Consider the following 20,121-nt stretch of genomic DNA (forward strand, 5'->3'; position numbering starts at 1 on the left):
AGGTATCCAGATGCGGTAGTCAATTCTGAATAGGCAATTACGATTGAACTTAAATTTAAGATTAGAAATCAAGTGTTTTGATTGGCCTGTATATTTAGCTGATCAATAGGCTAAATGGAATCAATGAGGCATGAATAAGGATATGGAAAAGATCAATATTAATACTGACCCAGGGATGGTATTCAATATGCGACTTAAGTCTATCTTATGGTAATACAACATTTACTCCATTCACTGTATATGGCCGTTATTTATATCGAGAAATCCTATTAGCTACATCGTTCCAAGACCAATATTCAATACTGGCCCAAAACCACAAAAAAAAATTTGTTTGACCTAGTTGCAAAATTTTGACAAAACAGTAAGCAGCGGGAATAACAGAAAGGTTAAACGTATTTTCATAATTTATTTGATATAAATAATGTTAAATGACATTTCATACATATAAATTTTGGATACAAATGTCGGACAACATTAATTGATTTCCATAACAGCCGAGGCATTTCCATATTAGCGCCTAAGGTGTATAAATCTCTGTCTCCCTTACCCTGGATAAGACATTTAAGTGCCACAATGCAGTTTGCGAATAATACTTCAATAATGATACACAATTTAAAGTGGTGTTTTAGAAAGGCACAATCAAAATAAGATTATAAACCCCACTTTAAACGGTAATGTTTCTTGATACTATTTGACATTGGGCTTCAAATTTCTGCACGTCATGACAGAAATGTTAGTAATCAACTTTTATACATGCACTATTTGGAGAAGAGTATAAGAACAGCTCATATAAGTAAATACTGGGTCGGGTCTATAAATCCAACGTGGTTGAACCTCGGACACGTTGCAAGACAGGTACTGGTAACTCTGTAAGCACTGTTACTGTTTTCCGCACGTGTCCTCGGGTCTGATTTTTTTACATGCCCTGTATACATGTGAAAGATATTTATAACCTTCAACATTGCAAGTTACTACTTTCATATCAGTGATTTTTTTTGGAATTATTTTTACCGCCTGTGCCTTGCTAATTTGGAAAAAAGTTGACTTAAAGAAAAATACAAAATCAGGCTGAAAAAGCTAATATAATGGCAAACATACATGTTCTAAGTTTTTTTATGCATACATTATGCTGTGAAAGAGTGGGTCTTGTTAAGATTTTGTTTATATTTCAAGAAATTCATTGCCTTCTTATTCATCAGCTTATTCTGCATTTATCAAATTGGGAAAAAAATATAAAAAATTTGGAAAAATGGACAGTTTTTCACAAGGGGAAACAGCCTTTAGAAGGTAGTAAATTGCACCCCAAAAAAACCCATTGCATATTAACCTTAAACTATGAATTAGTGGAAATATATTGTAAAACTACTCCGTATTAATCACTATAAACATGAATGGTAAATTTCTAAATTCTTTTCTATAATATAATTATTTTTATTCAAGCAAATGTTTACAGTATTCTTGATTCTTTTACCACCATTTGACAGTATAAATATTTCAAACATGAGAAAAATACTTTTGTTCTGTAAATTACGTGCCATTGCCTTTCAGTGATTTAAACAGACTTATACATGGCAAGGTCTCGGGGTATGGGGACAAGGCCTTCTAAACCGTATTTTGCAAGAAAAAGGAAATTTCAAAAAATAATCATTGCTAATTTGTGTTCATATGTAGACAATCACATTTAAATTATTAATAACTGGATTCTTGTGAAATAATACTGTCAGAAGTAGAAAATGCATATGCATACATTGGTGATTATTTCTAATTTGATAATTAAGAATGTCTTCATAAAATTTTGACACGAAATAATGGAAAAAGTAATTACTGTGTAAGGTGGGAAAATAGGTATAATTTTGGCCCACAAAATCATTAGAAAGACAGCCCTGTTGTATATTGCTATAAAACGATTGTCACAATCTGATATATAAATATATGGCAAGCAATTAAAAATTGAGATTCGTATAAAAATGGTATAATAATTGACTTCATTTTGACAAAAAAAGTAGAACTATCAAATTTGACACAAAAACATTTGCCACATAACTTAAAAAACATACAATGTAATTTTTGAATACATATATACAAAACACTAATAAACCAAGTAATAAATCCCTCATTTACAGTGAGTCAAAACTCGCTTTAACGAAGTTGTTGGGATCTCGGGAAATACTTCGAGATAAAGAACATTTGATATAACCGAAATACAAAACATGTTGAACTTAACCGAAAAATATTTAAAAAGTTCAACATAACCAGAGTATCGAGATAACAGAGTTCGTCATAGCGGGTTTCGACTGTATTTACATAAGTAATTGAGTAATTATATATGCTATTTAATAAAATAACTAGAAATCAGTGAATCTGATGGGCAACCTGTCGGAGTTCAAAGGTCATCTTGACCCATAACATACTGACCCCAAAATCTAGCAGTCATCTACTGACCATGACCAATGTACATACCAAGTTTGATTTATCTACAAGTCATTCAAAAGTTGCTAATCAGAAACGAAAGTGTGGTGCCGACAATGTGGCTGCTGTCTGACAACGCTATCTCTCTATGTCGGCCATGTTTTGGCTAGCAACACAAAAACCAAAGTGTGAAATAACAGAAAAGATAACCAAACTACGAAAAAAGAGGTATCACTGTATGTGATTAATACCCCCACAACATCACCTATAATAAGAAGTATCACTGGGAATGATGTGAGATTAATATCATTAAATGTCCTTTGTTGGTGAGATGGCGTCCATTAAGATTAAAGTCTTACTAAAGAATTTAGAAAAATAAGGCCAATATAAACTACTTGCTAGATTTTCATCCATTTTTATGCCCCCCTTCGAAGAAGAGGGGTATATTGCTTTGCACAGACATGTCGGTCGGTCGGTCGGTCGGTCGGTCCGTTGGTAGACCAAAGCTTGTCCGAGTGATAACTCAAAAATTCCTGGACGTATGGTCATCAAACTTCACATGAAGGTTGGGCCTGACCAGTAGATGATCCCTATTGATTTGGGGGGTCATCGGGTCAAAGGTCAAGGTCACAGTGACCTTTAATGGTAAAATAATTTTAAAGCTTGTCCGAGTGATAACTCAACAATGCCTGCACCCATGGCCCTCAAACTTGACATGGAGGTTGGGCCTGACCAGTAGATGACCCCTATTGTTTTGGGGGGTCATCAGGCCAAAGGTCAAGGTCACAGTGACCTTGAATGGTAAAAAGTCGTCCGAGTGATAACTTGACAATGCCTGCACCCATGGCCCTCGAACTTGACTTGGAGGTTGGGCCTGACCAGTAGCTGACCCCTATTGTTTTTGGGGCTCATCGGGTCAAAGGTCAAGTTCACAGTGACCTTGAATGGTAAAAGGTTGTCCGAGTGATAACTCAACAATGCCTGCACCCATGGCCCTCATAATTGAATTGGAGGTTGGGCCTGACCAGTAGATGACCCCTATTGTTTTGGGGGGTCATCGGGCCAAAGGTCAAGGTCACAGTGACCTTGAATGGTAACAGGTTGTCCGAGTGATAATTCGACAATGCCTGCACCCATGACCCTCATAATTGAATTGGAGGTTGGGCCTGACCAGTAGAAGACCCCTATTGTTTTTGGGGGTCATCGGGCCAAAGGTCAAGGTCGCAGTCACCTTGAATGGTTAAAGGTTTTCCGTGTGATAACTTGACAATGCCTGCACCCATGGCCCTCAAACTTGACTTGGAATTGGGCCTGACCAGTACATGACCCCTTTTGTTTTTGGGGGTCATCTGGCCAAAGGTCAAGGTCACAGTCACCTTGAAAAGTAAAAGGTTATCCGAGTGATAAATCGACAATGCCTGCACCCATGGCCCTCAAACTTGACTTGGAGGTTGGGCCTGGCCAGAAGATGGTCCCTATTGATTTAAGGGGTCATTGGGCTAAAGGTCAAGGTCACAGTGACCTTGAATGGTAAAAGGTTATCCGAGTGATAACTCGACAATGCCTGCACCCATGGCCCTCAAACTTGACTTGGAGGTTTGGCCTGGCCAGAAGATGGTCCCTATTGATTTTAGGGGTCATTGGGCCAAAGGTCAAGGTCACAGTGACCTTGAATGATAAAAGGTCCGAGTGATAACTCAACAATGCCTGCACCCATGGCCCTCATACTTGACATGGAGGTTGGGCCTGACCAGTAGATGACCCCTATTGATTTTAGGGGTCAAAGGTCAAGGTCACAGTGACCTTGAAAGCGAACTCGACAATTCCTGGACCTATGGTCATCAAACTTGACATGAAGGTTGGACCTGCCCAGTAGATGACCCCTATCGACTTTGGGGGTCATCAGGCCAAGGTTAATGTCACAGTAACCTTTAACGCAAAAAAGTTAACAAATCTTCTCCCACTGATATCTCAACAATGCCTGAACCTATGATCATTAAACTTGACATGGATGTTAAGCCTGACCAGTAGATCACCCTTATTGATTTTAGGATTCATAGAGCCAAAGGTCAAGGTCACAGTGATCTTGAATGGTAAAAGGTTGTCCGAGTGATAACTCAACAATGCCTGAACCCATGGCCTTCTAACTTGACTTGGAGTTGCATCTGACTTGTAGATGACCCCTTATGATTTAAGGGGTCATTGGGTCAAAGGTCAAGGTCACAGTGACCTTGAACGAAAAGAACTTGTCTGTGTAATAACTTGACAATGCCTGCATCCATGGCCCTAAACTTGACATTTAGGTTTCTGATGACCAGCTGATGACTCTGGATTTTGAGTTCATAGAGTCAAAGGTCATGGTCATTACACACTCTATCCTCACACTTTAATGGTCATAATCTTAAAACTGCCTTAACGGCAACAAATCAGCTGTCATTTCGCTCCATGCATATTTCATTCAATTGTCCATATAATCCTGACAACATGGCGCTCAGGGGGGGGGGGGGGGGGCATAATGTTTGACAAACATCTCTTGTTTTAATTTGGGGCAAGGATTGATTTATATTCTTAGATCATGCTGGCCCACCTTGTATATGAGTTCATGCTCTTTCTCATTGCTTACATGTGTTTCTAGACGAACCATGAATTGAATTGTAATAACTCTCCTTTTTCGACACTGAACGTGAATCAACAATATGTATGAATAATTGCAGCTACCAGATAGTACCTGACCGATAGGCAAATACTGACTCTATATCAACATTTTAAGTCAATAAAATTTAAGGGGGCGGGTAGGAAAGAAAAACTAGCAATTAATTCATAGTCGCCTATTAAATTTACACCGGGAAATAAGGCTTCTTAATAAGGTTCCTTATGTACAGTTGAAGTCAATATCTCAAAAACATATACAATAATGGAGGGATAATGGAGGGAAGTAAAAAAATAGTACAGCAAGAACAGTCCCAGACTGCCATATCCCACACCAGCAATAACTCTAAAAATACCTTACACAAAATATGTTTCTTTTGCACATCACTTATGCTCAATACAGTGTGTATGTTTGAAGTCAATACCTCAAAAAAGATATGGAGTATTGGGAGAAAGTAAGACTTGTCCCTTTGTCCCAGGACTGACTGACAGATGGAAAAGGCAAGGTGATAGCTCACACCCCTGCGAGGTGGGGTATAACATTTTGAAAAACACATTGACAAAATTAACATAAACATGATACATATTTAATTAATTAACGGATACTTATGAACACATCTGCTGACTGAAGTAAAAATTAAATAAAGAGTCTTCAAGTAAAATGCATTAAAAAACTTTACCCTTTTTTTTCTAAAAAAAATACCATTTTAACACATTGCACTAGTAAACTGTATACCAAATACTAAGGTTTTTACAGCTGATTATGAAATACTTCCTAGGTTTTGCATACCAGGGGCCGTTTGTTCAAAACCTCTGTTTCGGTTTAAGAGACGGTTTAAAACAGCTAAATGTCCGTTAAATTTTAACGTTGATTAATGTTGGCTTGCTCAAAAGTCCCGTTAACTTACAGCTTGATTTAATGGTCGAACCTACCATTAAACTTAACTGACCTCCAAACCAATATTGAATCTTAACGGGAGGTTTGAGATTGGCAGAAAATTGAATTTGCTAAAATGATAAAAAAACAACATTTATTCATAGCTCTAATTTTCAAAATATTCAAAATTTAAACACTATTGGCTAGTTGTCAATTAAACTTCATTTAAATTTGGTTGTGAAATGCTCCCTACAAAACAGCTTAACAAACTTCTTAAGTCTCTAACAACAGGATTAAGCTAAACTCACTTTTTTTTTTAATAATTTGCATAATATTTACTTCTTTAGAGTTACTTCTTTAGAGTTTTATACTATAGATAGGAATTATCTGTATGTTAACCATTCAACCATTTTCCATTAATAAGAATTCAATTTAAGCATGTATTTTGGCCTGTTAAGCTTAAGATGTTTTGAGAAATTGAGGCCAGTATATTTATGAAAAATAAATATAAAAAACCCACTTCACAGTTTCATGATAGACATCTTATATGATGATGGACATTTTATGAACATGATATGAATATGACAATGTTGTCTAATCTGTGAAACCAGCCACATCAAAACTGTTCACCATGCCCCAATTTATCAAAACTTCTTAAGTCCCTTGCAACAGGGTTCAGTTAAGCTAACTATTTTTGTTTTCAATAATTTGTGTAATATATACTTCTTTAAGAAATTTTATACTCAAGCTAGAAATTACCTTTATGATAAGCATAATCACAATAAACCCTTTTTTCACAAAGACCAATTTAAGTATGTATTTTGGCTAATAAAACAAGCTACCTAAGCCAGTCAAGCTTATGAGGTTTCGAGAAATTGGAGCATCCCATGTAACACTTCATCACACAACTATCACATTGTATGCTGGAGAAAGTCCCAAGATTCCAGCCACGTTAGACGCTCTATGTCTGTAGGCGTGATATCGGTGTTTCCGTACGAGACGACACAAAGTTCCCGAAATACCCAGGTGGCACCTGCTATCAGTATGACGACAACATTACATGTGACGTACCTAACATATGGTGACCTTAAATGAAAGTCAACATGGTTTTAACACGCAGAATTCTATGCAACGACTGAATCGAAACATCACTTTCTGAGAGGGAGCAAAGATTTAAACACTGGGGACTCTAAGACCTAAAATAATACACCTTTAGTTAATATATATAAATTATTTATTATCAAAATGCATGGGCTAATGGAAATACAAGTTGGAATGTGAAGTATGCTTTCAATACCTTTTTGCAACAAAATAAAAGGATTTAAAGACTCACCTTTGTATGCAGACCTCCACATGGTTCACAAGCGCTGCCACGGCAAGCACCCTGAAGATCACACAGGGCAAGTAATGGTGAAGGAACAGGGTTCGGTCCGTGAGAAAGTGTGGCAGGAAGTGGAGTAGGTAGCCCACCGTGACAAACTCCCATACAAATAGAAACTGGCTCCATGCCCCTGGAAATGAACATTTAATATTAAAGAAGTAAGATGCAGTCAAAACTCGCTATGTTGATCTCTTTTATCTCGAATATCCGGTTGTGTCAAACTTTTTCTCTGGTCTCGAATTTATGCCTTCTTTTTCTAAAAAAATTACCGCTTTTGTCCATTTTTATATCTCAATTTTTTATCTATGTCAAAGTTAACTTTCAGTCCCTGCAGTCGAATTTCACAGGGGCAACACACACAAAGTCTTAATTTTACATTGCTTGGTTGTTCTTAAAAAAGGTCACACAGATCCTAAATCTTAAGGACATACAAACCTTGTTCGAGATCACAGACCAGACGTCGTCTTCTTAGTAGGTAGAAGACCAGAAACGCGGACAAGACGACAAGACTCAATGTGCCACAGACCCAGATAAAAATGTTGCCGAGAAGATGAATCTGCGTCTGGAATAGCATACAGAAATCAAATAAGCAAAAGGTCAGTAATGCATTGGTTCAATCAATATCTTGTAACATTAATGCGAACTATACATAAACATTGGTGTTGAGTTTTTAGCCATTTCCGTCAGTTCAATAATGACGGTAAGCGCACTGGATCGTCACCAAGTCACCCTTGATTTGATTCCTGGCCAGGGCACATGAGTTTTGTTTGTGGTTACCAAGCCAGAAAAGTGGGTTTCCTCTTGAAACTCCGGTGTCACATGCAAACAAGACCACTCTTCTTTTTTAATGCATTTTCATGTTTAACTCATTTAACTAAATGAATAAAACCAGAAACAAGTATATGATAAAGGTACAGATATATTTTTTTAACCTTTATTTATGTTTTAATAGCTACATGGCCACAGCTCTCCTAATTAAACAATAACAATATTATCTTTTATTAATGATTTTTTTATAGCTACATGGCAACATATTCCCCAGTTAAAATTTAAAAGCGCCAAAATATTGCTAACATTTCTTTACCTGTGCATTATTATCATAGCAGTTTTTTGTTTTGATTGTAAAAAGTCAAATGAGTTAAACATAATAATGCATTAACATTAAAACATTAAAATTTCCATCAACCTATATTGCGCACGTTTAACGGTTTATAAGTTGCTAGCCAACAGTAGGGATGTGATTTGTCTGCATATTCGCGGAATTCCGGGGATCTAATGGCCCCAGGGGACCCCCGCCCAAAAAAAAATAAATAAATAAATAAAATAAAACATAAAAGCATTTTTTATTTATTTTTTAGCTGATTAAACAAGATGCTAGTGTGCTTTTGGTTGTTAGAGTTGATATCACAGTTTACTTCAAATTTAAAGTCAGAAGAACCCTCAAAAGAGCTTCTTAAAAGCCAGTTTTTCTTCTACGGCAGTGTGCTTTTGACCCCAAAAGTGCCCCAAGAACCAATGATAGAAATGGTTTCAGCCCTCCAGCTGCCAGGTCAATCACATCTCTGAACAGAGAAGTCAATGACAAGCAAGCTGTGACACTTTCTCATCTTTTTATGAAAAATAAGACAAGCTAAAACTTAATCCTACGTTACTATTTCCGCTCATCCAGTACGCCACATTCTTGTTCATAAGAGGCCATTCTAGCGGACTTGAGGCGTATTTGTGTTCCATCTCTTTGTCTGCGCTCACAAACAACATCTGAAATAGCAGAAACTTATTTTGTATGTTTAGAACTATTCCTGCATCCAGGATTGATAGATGTAAATTTCCCATATATCTCATTTAGTAACCGGTATGGGCTAACAAAACAGTGGCCCCTTTCAGGGCTCTCGCTAAAGGGCGATTTTGGCAAAAAAAATCGTCGATTTTGCCCATTCATTACAACAAATTAATATTGATTTCACCGACAACTTTAGCAAATTGTCCATGAGCTGTCCATCAGGGAGAATTAGGCCTCTTTTCATGCAGTCAAAACAACACTTTACCATTAAGATCTTCTAATCGCTCGATCAAAGCGATATTGACCTCGCCCAACATTTGTACATGTGATCAGGAAGAGTTAGGTGGAGCGTTCTTATGACCTATACAAAACACATGAAGTGCTGATCAAACAGAGTATCTTACTAGTATATTTTGTCTTGGTGAAATCCTGATCATGGCGCCTGACATTGTCAATAATTGTTTGCTTTATGACACCTGGATCTCACCGTTAACCATGTTAATTGGCAGTAGTCAAACTCTATATAAGGTTGATAAGGAAAGATTATTCAGGCCAATGCTGTATAAAATAAATCCTAGGATATGTTTTTATATAACTGCCTCAAAGATTACAAACCTAAATGAGCAAAAACATGAAAGTTCTATCTGCGTCATCAGAATCAACTCAGAAAGTTTCAGTGACGCCATCTCTAAATCGTCTCAGAAAGTTGCAGTGACGCCATCTGCTGGCCAATGTCTTGGCTTGGTGACTGGTTTACTGACTTACATTTAGACTTGAAAACAACCATAAGAATTTACCTTTAGCTGTAATTTTATAAACTTCTCCCAAAATGAAAGTTCCGTCGGTTTCGTCGGGATCATCTCAGACAGCTGCAGCGATGCCATCTGCAAGTCTTTGTCCTCATCTAAAAATTAGTGAATCAATCTTATTCATTTATCTAGCAGAGATATATTTGGATGCCACTTCCTGTGACATGCCACTTTCTGTATGACATCATATTCAAAACCATAAGTGTATAAGGAGTAAACTCAAGAATTATCACAAAACTGTAAGGATTTAAAATTGGTCTTAAGTCTTTATCGATCACTGAAAGATCAGGTAGGCACTTTCAATTAATTTTTCATTATGTAAATTAAAAAAAATATATATGTTTTTATTAAACGTAAAGTAGTATGAAAGAATAACAGGCTGCATTTCAATGTAAATAAGACACTGGGCTAAATAAGAGATGATGTTACACAAAATTTGCAATAAGATGTAAATGTGTATGTTTTATTTTTATTGTTTGGATGTATTTTTCCGTTAATAAGATTGGGAATATTTGCTGAAAAAACTTTCCTTTATACTGTTGTTTTCCATATTTTTTCTATTATTAGACAATACAGGCCACATAGTGATAATCGAATATACAAACACTTATTGACAACCTTGATTGTGAACAATCAGTTTTTTATCTATCCACTTTTTTCCCTTGGTGTATCTGTCAAACATTTCCTACCCTTGGTGTATCTGTCAAACATTTCCTACTCTTGGTATGTCTGACAAACATTTCCTACCATTGGTGTTTTTGTCAAACATTTCCTACCCTTGGTGTAATGTCAAACACTTCCTACCCTTGGTGTATCTGTCAAACATTTCCTACCCTTGGTGTAATGTCAAACATTTCTTACCCTTGGTGTACCTGTCAAACATTTCCTACACTTGGTGCAATGTCAAACATTTCCTATCCTTGGTGTATCTGCCAAACATTTCCTACCCTTGGTGTAATGTCAAACATTTCCTACCCTTGGTGTATCTGTCAAACATTTCCTACCCTTGGTGTATCTGTCAAACATTTCCTACCCTTGGTATATCTGACAAACATTTCCTACCCTTGGTGTATCTGTCAAACATTTCCTACCCTTGGTGTAATGTCAAACATTTCCTACCCTTGGTGTATCTGTCAAACATTTCCTACCCTTGGTGTAATGTCAAACATTTCCTACCCTTGGTGTATCTGTCCAACATTTCCTACCCTTGGTGTATCTGACAAACATTTCCTACCCTTGATGTATCTGTCAAACATTTCCTACCCTTGGTGTAATGTCAAACATTTCCTACCCTTGGTGTATATGTCAAACATTTCCTACCGTTGGTGTATCTGTCAAACATTTCCTACCCTTGGTGTATCTGTCAAACATTTCATACCCTTGGTATATCTGTCAAACATTTCCTACCCTTGGTGTAATGTTAAACATTTCCTACCCTTGGTGTTTCTGTCAAACAGTTCCTATCCTTGGTGTATCTGCCAAACATTTCCTATCCTTGGTATAATGTCAAACATTTCCTACCCTTGGTGTATATGTCAAACATTTCCTACCCTTGGTGTATCTGTCAAACATTTCCTACCCTTGGTGTATCTGTCAAACATTTCCTACCCTTGGTGTATCTGTCAAACATTTCCTACCCTTGGTGTAATGTCAAACATTTCCTAGCCTTGGTGTTTCTGTCAAACAGTTCCTACCCTTGGTGTATCTGCCAAACATTTCCTACCCTTGGTGTAATGTCAAACATTTCCTACCCTTGGGGTATCTGTCAAACATTTCCTACTCTTGGTGTATCTGTCAAACATTTCTTACTCTTGGGGTATCTGTCAAACATTTCCTACCCTTGGTGTATCTGTCAAACATTTCCTACCCTTGATGTATCTGCCAAACATTTCCTACCTTTGGTGTATCTGTGTTCTTCCACGTTCCAGATTGTCGCCTCCTGCTGAACAATTCTGTCTGTGGCCACTTCTAGCTGATTAAAGCCCCACCCCGGCAGAACATTGCCAGTGATCTGAAAAAATGTGTTTGAAACACTGATTAGTGGCACAGGACTTAATTCTAAAGTATTTTATTAGTTTGCTTTTAGATAATTGATCTGTGGCTACTTTTAAACGATAAAAGCCACGCCCTGAGAGCACATTTCTCCCTTAGTGGACTTCTTCTGAACCTCTCGGTCTGTGGTTATTCTTACTGAGAGAAGTACATTACACATTGCCTTAAAATGGTTGACAGTCTAATTAGTCATTTGATTAACTATGGTATGATTATGCGGAACTTTGTTAAAGTTAATAACACTGTTTACTTCATCGTTGTTAACTTTCAAAACTGCTCTTGAAGTACATATATACACACTTGATCTAGTGTATTTCCTCAACGATTCAAACCACTTTTCTGGAGTAGTAACTGTTGTTTAAATTTAAATTTATTATCCCAATATCAAATATTTCACAGTGAACAGTTAAAAACGATGTCGTCAATCACGTTGTTAACTTAAACGGAAATTAGTGATTCCATTCAGCTTATTAGTGAGCTAAATATAGCGGCCAATCAAAACACTAGTTCCCAATCCTAAATTTAAATGGTTATGGAAAACTTACATAATATTAAATAACGACGATATCTATAGATTTCGATGTGCCAAGTTTCTGACAGTTCTGACAGGTCGCGGAAATATATGACATTTGCATGTAAATAACCATTGAAAAAGGTTTCATGCATATATCACTGAAATAACTATTGCCACTTGTGACAGAGTATAGCTTACTCACAAAAACAATTTTCGTTTCTCTTTAGTATCATTATAATTTCATTGGAAAATAACGTTCTTATTACTTGTACATGCGGCACCATCTTTACTTGTATGTTTACGAAATATTGCATTTTGAGTTTTGCAAAGTATCACAGTACATAATTTAGGGTTAATTTACATTATAATTATGTATTGAAGTATTAATATAGCAGAAAATTTTAGTATATTATTTATCGAAATAAGCTTTATCTATACTGTTTGGCCTATAACTATTTCTTGGACTGCGGACTGACACAAGGAAGAAGACTTTTGCCGCGTCTTTTTGATTGGCTGAGAAGAGGGAAATTGGCGAATCCAGCGTTTTCATTGGTGGGAGCTGACGAAGTACTCCTACGGTGGCTGCTGATGATGTATCCAAGAGCGAGATAAAACAAAAGAGAACGGGCAAACAAACAAGGATCTCTATTGGTTTTATTGAGACCTGACAACATCGAAGTCTTCGTGAAGAGACGATTGCATATAAGGAAAATATCTTATTCGTGTATATTTTCAATGCTTTTTTCTTTTAAAAAAAATTGATATGTGAAAATAATGTATTTCCCAATAATATATTGATTTTCGATTATTGTGTGATAGTAATTTTAAGCGAAATGCTTGGTCCGATTGGATTTGAATGTCAATTGCAAATGGAGTCCAATTTTCACTAATTTCAATTGTCGACCAACTCTTGACGACCGACACGCCTTGTACATTGGAGTTGAAACAACTGATTCCAAGATGGTTTAATTTGAATGTGCTTGTTACTTCAAACATACATAGGTGTTTGCAAGACTGAGGGTACATGTAAAAAAATGAGTTAATACAGTCTTGACTGTTTGTGATGACCCTATTTTGTTCAAATTCTAGTTCAGTCCATTCCTAAGAGTACAAAATATGTCAGAAAATACATAAACAACTTTAAATTACTGCAAAATCATATCCTACAGTTTGTTAATCTGCTAATAATACAACCTACATTTACAGCAAATGAAATTGCAAATAGGCAATTATTAAGTACTATGCTTTATCATTAAGAATTTCAACTTTCTTTTGTTGGTGTTTAAAGGTCCGCCCACTGCCACTCATCTGATACACGTTATCCCTACGTCAGATTTTGCGTTGACAATGAGGATGTATTCGAAGTCAGTTAGATGAGTAATATCTTAAAAGATAAATAATTAAGAGTTCACTTCATGTCATCATTTACAAATGAATTTCATGGAAAGTAGAGGGTGTTGACCTGAATTAAATTTACAACATTAGGATTTTATTTATGTCATATAACAATTACTTCCTTTAAAATATCATAGGCTCATAATGTATAATGGAAACAACTGCTATACCTTGAAATAAATTTAATGAGGCATAAAACAAAACCCTCAAAACAATTCAGAATATTCTCAAGGCGGCTCTATGAAACAAAAGCGCTTTGAAATTTAAGGAGGAAGATTTAGTCTTTTCATTTGGAACACAAATGAAAAGAATATACTGTGAAATCATCAATGTCCGTGGGATATTAACATTCGTGGATTTTGTGGATTGGCTTATCCACGATTTCGACATGCCAAAGAAAATTTAACCTTTAATTTTAAAATCATATTGTCTATGTAAAAATGTATACATGTATTAACAGAGTATAGATGGTTGTGGTATACAAATAATTGTTTATTTAAATGTTAATATGGTTTATAGTTTATATTATTTAACCGCAATAATAATATATTAAAGCCAATTATGAAAACTTGCATTCTGTTGTTTTTTGTATGATACTGGAACATTAAAACAAGTTCACTGTCAACCTCATGTGCGGCACATGTTAAAGGTGCTGGTTATTAAACTTGTTTGTTTGTTTGTTTGTTTGTTTTGAGCGTGTCGCTACCTGATTTTGTTTCTTTGATCAAATATTTAATCGATTATTTAATTAAACACCCTTCTATATTTTCACAGTTTGAAAAAAACACACACTTATTAACATGCAATGGCTTCACTATTTTATAATTGAATTGAATTTTATATCCTTAATGTGGGTGCATCTTTATTTATGACCTTTAAATTACTGATCAAGCGATAATGGAAATGGGTATCTGTACTTATTGACATATTATCCCATTGTTTTGTCATAAACTGCCTAAAGTAGATGACTAGATGATACATAGCACGAAATCGTTGCATGGTGAATTTGCAGACGATTAAGGATGGCAGTTTCGATTATTTCCATATTTAAAAAAATCCATGAATTTAAGAACCAACAAAATTGTCCTTTTTCAACAAACAACAAAATTTCAAACCGACGAATAAAAATGATTTTACAGTAGACTAGCATGATAATGAAACTGTTTACGATATGTAAAAAACATCAGGTAGATAGATCTCAGTAGGTAACACAGTATAATATACATTGAAATAAAACATGGATCATATTAAAAGTGAAAAATGGACAATTATTTTAGTAGAAAATCTAAACTAGACAAGGTAGTTGTTGTAATAGAATAGGCATCAACCTACACCAGACACACGATCCATGCTTCTTTTGAGAAAAATGAAGAGACAACTGTTCAAACATCTGAGAAATATCCATACTGTTCTTTTCAACTGAAAAATCATGAGATTGTTTTTGAATTAGGGAAAATATATTTAAACCTGTTGTGTTATACTGATTTAAAAGACACATTACACCAAGTGTTTGTTTTCCACCAAAGAGAAGCAAATGGATATATTTTGAAGACCTTTCAGAAACGAATTCACAAACAAGTCATACAGTGGGTTATAATATTACCAGCAGGAACACGGTTACAATCTGAAATCAAGGAGGCTGCCAGTAGTACTGGACTCAAAAGTATTCAATGTCAGTATGTTTTCCCTTCTGATGTTTTAGCACTTTACAATGCAAAGGAACATGACATAAACAAAACTAATACAACAACTGAGAGAGAAACTAGTCAAGTTTCATATGTTTATTTTGATGATGAATTTGGTGAAATTGGCTCATATGATGTATTGCAAGATGGCACAATATGCAACAATTCAAGAAACACCAACAAGTTGTTCGAGGGTGGGTCACTTGAGTATTACATTAAGCAGCTGCTATGTTGTGTATTCACAACGGATTTTATCCGTTGGTATGGAATGAAACATAAGTACAAGTATCACATGCTTTACAAAGATTTTGAGGAACAGATCAGAGAGTATGATATTGCCACTGCAGATATAACTTTGCAATGTAAACATTTTGTGACAAAGATAAACGAACATCACTCTATGCCAGTCGAAAGCCTTATTCATGATTCAAAATATAGAGACACTGTGAGATACGATGCTGACACGTCGTCACTAGTCTTCTCACAACAAGTGCTAGAAAAGATCATGGACGACTTCAAGCTCAGTGTGACTGAATGTCTGAAATGCTTACTTAAACATCAGACCAGCTTGATATGTTACTTACAAATGGAATTATGTACAAGTTCATATAACTTTCAGCAAAGACTACAGCAGGAGCTGCAATATAACAATGGTCTACTAGGTAGTTTAGCATGTAAAGAAGAAGAAACAGTAGTAACATCAGACTACACAATTGGCTATGTGGACATTATAGAGAATTTCAATAAAGAACAACACTCGGAACTGAATAAAACCTCCCTCTGCCTTGACAATACCGGTGAGGAATGCGCAATATGGCTATTTACACCTCTCATTAAAAAGGGGCAACAGATAACTGTTAGCAGTGAATTCATCTGGTTTGAAGACATTACCTTTACTTCTGAATGGAATAAAAGTTCCATCCATAAAACTCATGTAATGAGATCGAAATTTCCTTACCCCCGATACATTAATGAGGAAGGTTGTGACATGGCAGCCACAATTCAGTCCCACCCTCCTGCTGAAGGCTGGCCAGATGAAGTAATGTTCAAGTATACACTTGCCGTTACAGAGAATGGGCCAATAATAAGAGTTTTTGACGTACATGCTGAGAAAACACTAACAGCTGAATTCACATACAAGCTGAATATTGAATTTCTAAAAGAGCCCAGTTCAGTTGCTATGCAAAGCCCTATATTAGCAGGATTACAGCCTCTCAGCATTAAGAGAAGAGCAAACCATGGGATTGGGAGTGAACCAGTTTTCAAGGAGGGAAGGCACCCAGAACACCTCAGGTTCGTTGATAGTGAAGGTGTGAGCAGATGTAAAGCAGTATTCCACAAGTTGATAGAGAAGGGCCAGCTGCTGCACCATGGACAGATTTTCTCTGCTACAATTCCCCGTGCTAGTTTGGATATGGTAGGTTTGTATACTAGTATAGTATATATTTTTGTGTTGGTGTTGTTGTTTATATTTACATGCCAATTTCATGTTTTATAATAGATTGAACTTTATCTTCATGGACATGATTTTTTTGTGGATACGAAAAAAGGGCAATATCATGGGTAAAAATTAAACTGCGGCCAAATTGCCTGCAAATTCACTGCATGCTGTTTATATTTTATCTTTAATCTACGTCACGATGTTAATGCGCACATTAATGTGGCTAGCTGTACTGATACCAATATAAATGTAGAAACCGTTGCAATGGCAGTGTTGTTTGTCCCATTACGACAGGCATTTGGATGACATAACGAACAATCTTCTTTCGTAAAAATTGCTCAACTCTTATTTACAGCTTTACATGTTAGAAAGTATGAATTCTGCTTACTAAATCTTTCTCTTTAAAACATTCTCCTAGTCCTTTGTGTAGATAAAACTTGACATTCATATTGAATAACACGCAAGTTATTACGGCATTGTTTATTTATATATTGTGCTCCCATTGGTTAAGCACGACGTCATTTAACCAATGTTATATGACGTTACAAAAATCAGCTATTCTTTTATACAACGTATGTTGTCACTTTCATTTCTTAAAGAACAAATACCCAATTGCAGAAGAAACTGCCTATTTTTAACAGCAATAAATACGTTTTGTCAATGTAAATATGTAGAACTTCAATGAATTTGGTCGCTTGTCCTACTGCGTTCATACAGCAGACAAAATGCGATAATTTAACATCAAAATGAAATTAAAAATTGATATTTCAAACATTTAAAAATGTGGTCCTTCAATCGACGTTTGAATTGTGGCTGGTCCTTAACATAGGCAGCTAAATTTGAGAATTTAAGGTCCAATTTTCGTTTGGATCTCAAATTCTTTGATTACCCAACCCATGAAAACCACGAAAATTGTCAACCTATTAAAGATGCACTCTTACTCCCAAATTAGATACACCACAATTTTAACAAGTGTTTTAATGCACCAAAAGGATTAATAAATATTTGGTTCTTATGAAGGTTACGGTGTTAAATTTGAAATAAGGTTGCAGAAAACAGATATTTCTATCACATGAGACACGGCTTCAATATTGTTATCAGTAATTAATACTTACAATAAATGCAATATTTATTAAGTTGTTAAAGGCTTATCACTCTATATTTTTGTTTGTGATACATGTGTTTGTATATATTTATGTCACTTAAATGATTTCACACTATGCAATAAAAATATTAGTTAAATTCATGCTCAAGATGCTGATTAATGAAAATTGTTTCAGGGCTTTACGCTATGGCGCTCCCCTCTGAAGGACCCCAGGTACATTAATGATCCAGATGACAAGTGCAAATGTGTGGCTTCAAATTTCCACACATATTATGTTCAATATGACAAGGTTCAACAGTTTGATGTACTGTTGATTGTTGGAGGCACTGATATCATGTTTAAAATTATCAACAGGAAGACTGGTAGGGAGAAGGTGGAGTCTGTGGACTTTTAATAGAGTGAATATTAAGTTTACTTAAAAACTTTATGACGAAAATTTTGGATGTAATTTTAAAGTGAATACTAGAACTATCAAAGGATTTAATAAGAGCCCCGAATGAAATTATATTTGACAGGGGGAGCAATTGAAGACATGCTAAAAGTCCAGTTGGGCAACTATGCAAGTGTATGCAGTTAAAATCCTGCTCATAGATTGATAACTTTTTCCATAACACTTTAGTTGGTTTTGAATACTATACCAAAATCTTATATACACTGATGTTAATTTAACCAAGAGGACCATAATGGCTCTAAATCGCTGACTTGGGTGAAAGTTTTAAACATTTGCTTTTTTACAATAATGCACAAGGAAATTGGTTAATGGCAACACAACAAGGGATAAAACTGTGATTGAGTGTTGTCAAATGTTGTAGTGATTAAGGTCATTCAAGCACAACATTAATGTTCAAAAACTGAAAACAAGGTTCATATTTCATTGAAGTAGCTTGAAAAATAAGTAGGTGAATATGTCAAAGTATAGCTTATCTGAGGACAACATTGAAATTTGTTTGCAAAACTGCACACATGGTACAAATTTCATTGATGTAGCTTCAAATATAAGACAGTAGTTCAAATGGATTCCGGACAATTCGGCACCAAACGAATTTGGCATACATACCTTTTGGCACTAAGTTAATCCAGCACGTCCAATTCGGCACCATCCGACTGGATACCAAGATAATTCGGCACCGTTTTATTTATTTTTTGCTCATGTATTTAAGCATTAAGGGTTTAATTGTTTTTCAAGAAAAATAATTATTCCCCGAACTATTTATAGAGCTACTTTATTTTTTATTTTGTTTTCACTTCTTATTTCCTTTCACTTCGTATTCATTGTCACTGATATATCGTACCGTATTCTAAATTTCAAGTACCGGTACAAATATTTTAAAAGCATTTAAATCCGTTTTTTTTTTGTTATACTGAATTCAAAAGGAATGTTCGAGATAACAAACAATGTATGTGACATAATCAAAATGTTAACATTAAAACTTTATGCTGAAACTTTCGTTGTTAAAAAAGTAAAAAATAAACATATTAAAGTATTTTGCAAAAATGAAATTAAGATGCTATGGTATAATACCCAATCTAATGTGATTTTTATAAAAATGAACTCGTTAAAGTTGATTTTAAACGTAAATTCATTTACACGGAAAGAAATATAATTATTATTTAAACTTAAATCATTTTATTGACAAATTGCTTTCTTATTCCGTATGCATAGAATGCTTAAATCGAATATCTTCATGAACTACTAAAAACATAATGAAAATAAACAGACGACTTTAAATATATTACATAGTTATTTGCTGTGTGCTGATTGTTATTTGTAGAAACACATGTCATAGTGTGTCGGCATGTGTCTCGTTAATCAACCCTATCCGTTCAACCCCTGTTGTGAAAATTAATAATAATCTTTAACATACCATTGTTTATTGATGACCATATGGTTGAATTGAGTAATTGGGGGGTCGCGTGGCAACTTTCTGAATGATATTTGTGTGCGTATATATTCAGTCGGACTAATTTTCAGTTATAGTTGTTGAATTTTTCTATTTAACTGTTAAACGTTCCGATTAGCTGTT

The 20,121-nt window shown here is 35.4% G+C and overlaps 2 protein-coding genes across 3 annotated transcripts in view; one reads left to right on the forward strand and one right to left on the reverse strand.

Moving 5' to 3' along the window:
- Positions 1-6,831: 6,831 nt before the first annotated feature.
- LOC128223825 (protein O-mannosyltransferase 1-like) overlaps positions 6,832-20,121 on the reverse strand; it is a 92,367-nt gene continuing 79,077 nt past the window's right edge. The window contains exon 18 of the mRNA XM_052933245.1: positions 6,832-7,021. Within this exon, the coding sequence (XP_052789205.1) occupies positions 6,847-7,021 (175 nt within the window). The 3' untranslated portion in view covers positions 6,832-6,846. The remainder of the gene's footprint in view (positions 7,022-20,121) is intronic.
- LOC128223826 (uncharacterized) lies at positions 15,074-19,346 on the forward strand. 2 transcript variants are annotated; one of them, XM_052933246.1, is made up of 2 exons: positions 15,074-16,968; positions 18,273-19,346. In XM_052933246.1, the coding sequence occupies exons 1-2, from the start codon at positions 15,820-15,822 to the stop codon at positions 18,489-18,491; spliced, it is 1,368 nt and encodes a 455-aa protein (XP_052789206.1). In that variant the 5' UTR covers positions 15,074-15,819; the 3' UTR covers positions 18,492-19,346. The 2 variants fall into 2 exon arrangements, with proteins under 2 accessions (XP_052789206.1, XP_052789207.1); XM_052933247.1 differs by having other exon boundaries at positions 15,194-16,972.

Source organism: Mya arenaria, chromosome 17 (assembly GCF_026914265.1).
Source record: "Mya arenaria isolate MELC-2E11 chromosome 17, ASM2691426v1".
NCBI lineage: Eukaryota > Metazoa > Mollusca > Bivalvia > Myida > Myidae > Mya > Mya arenaria.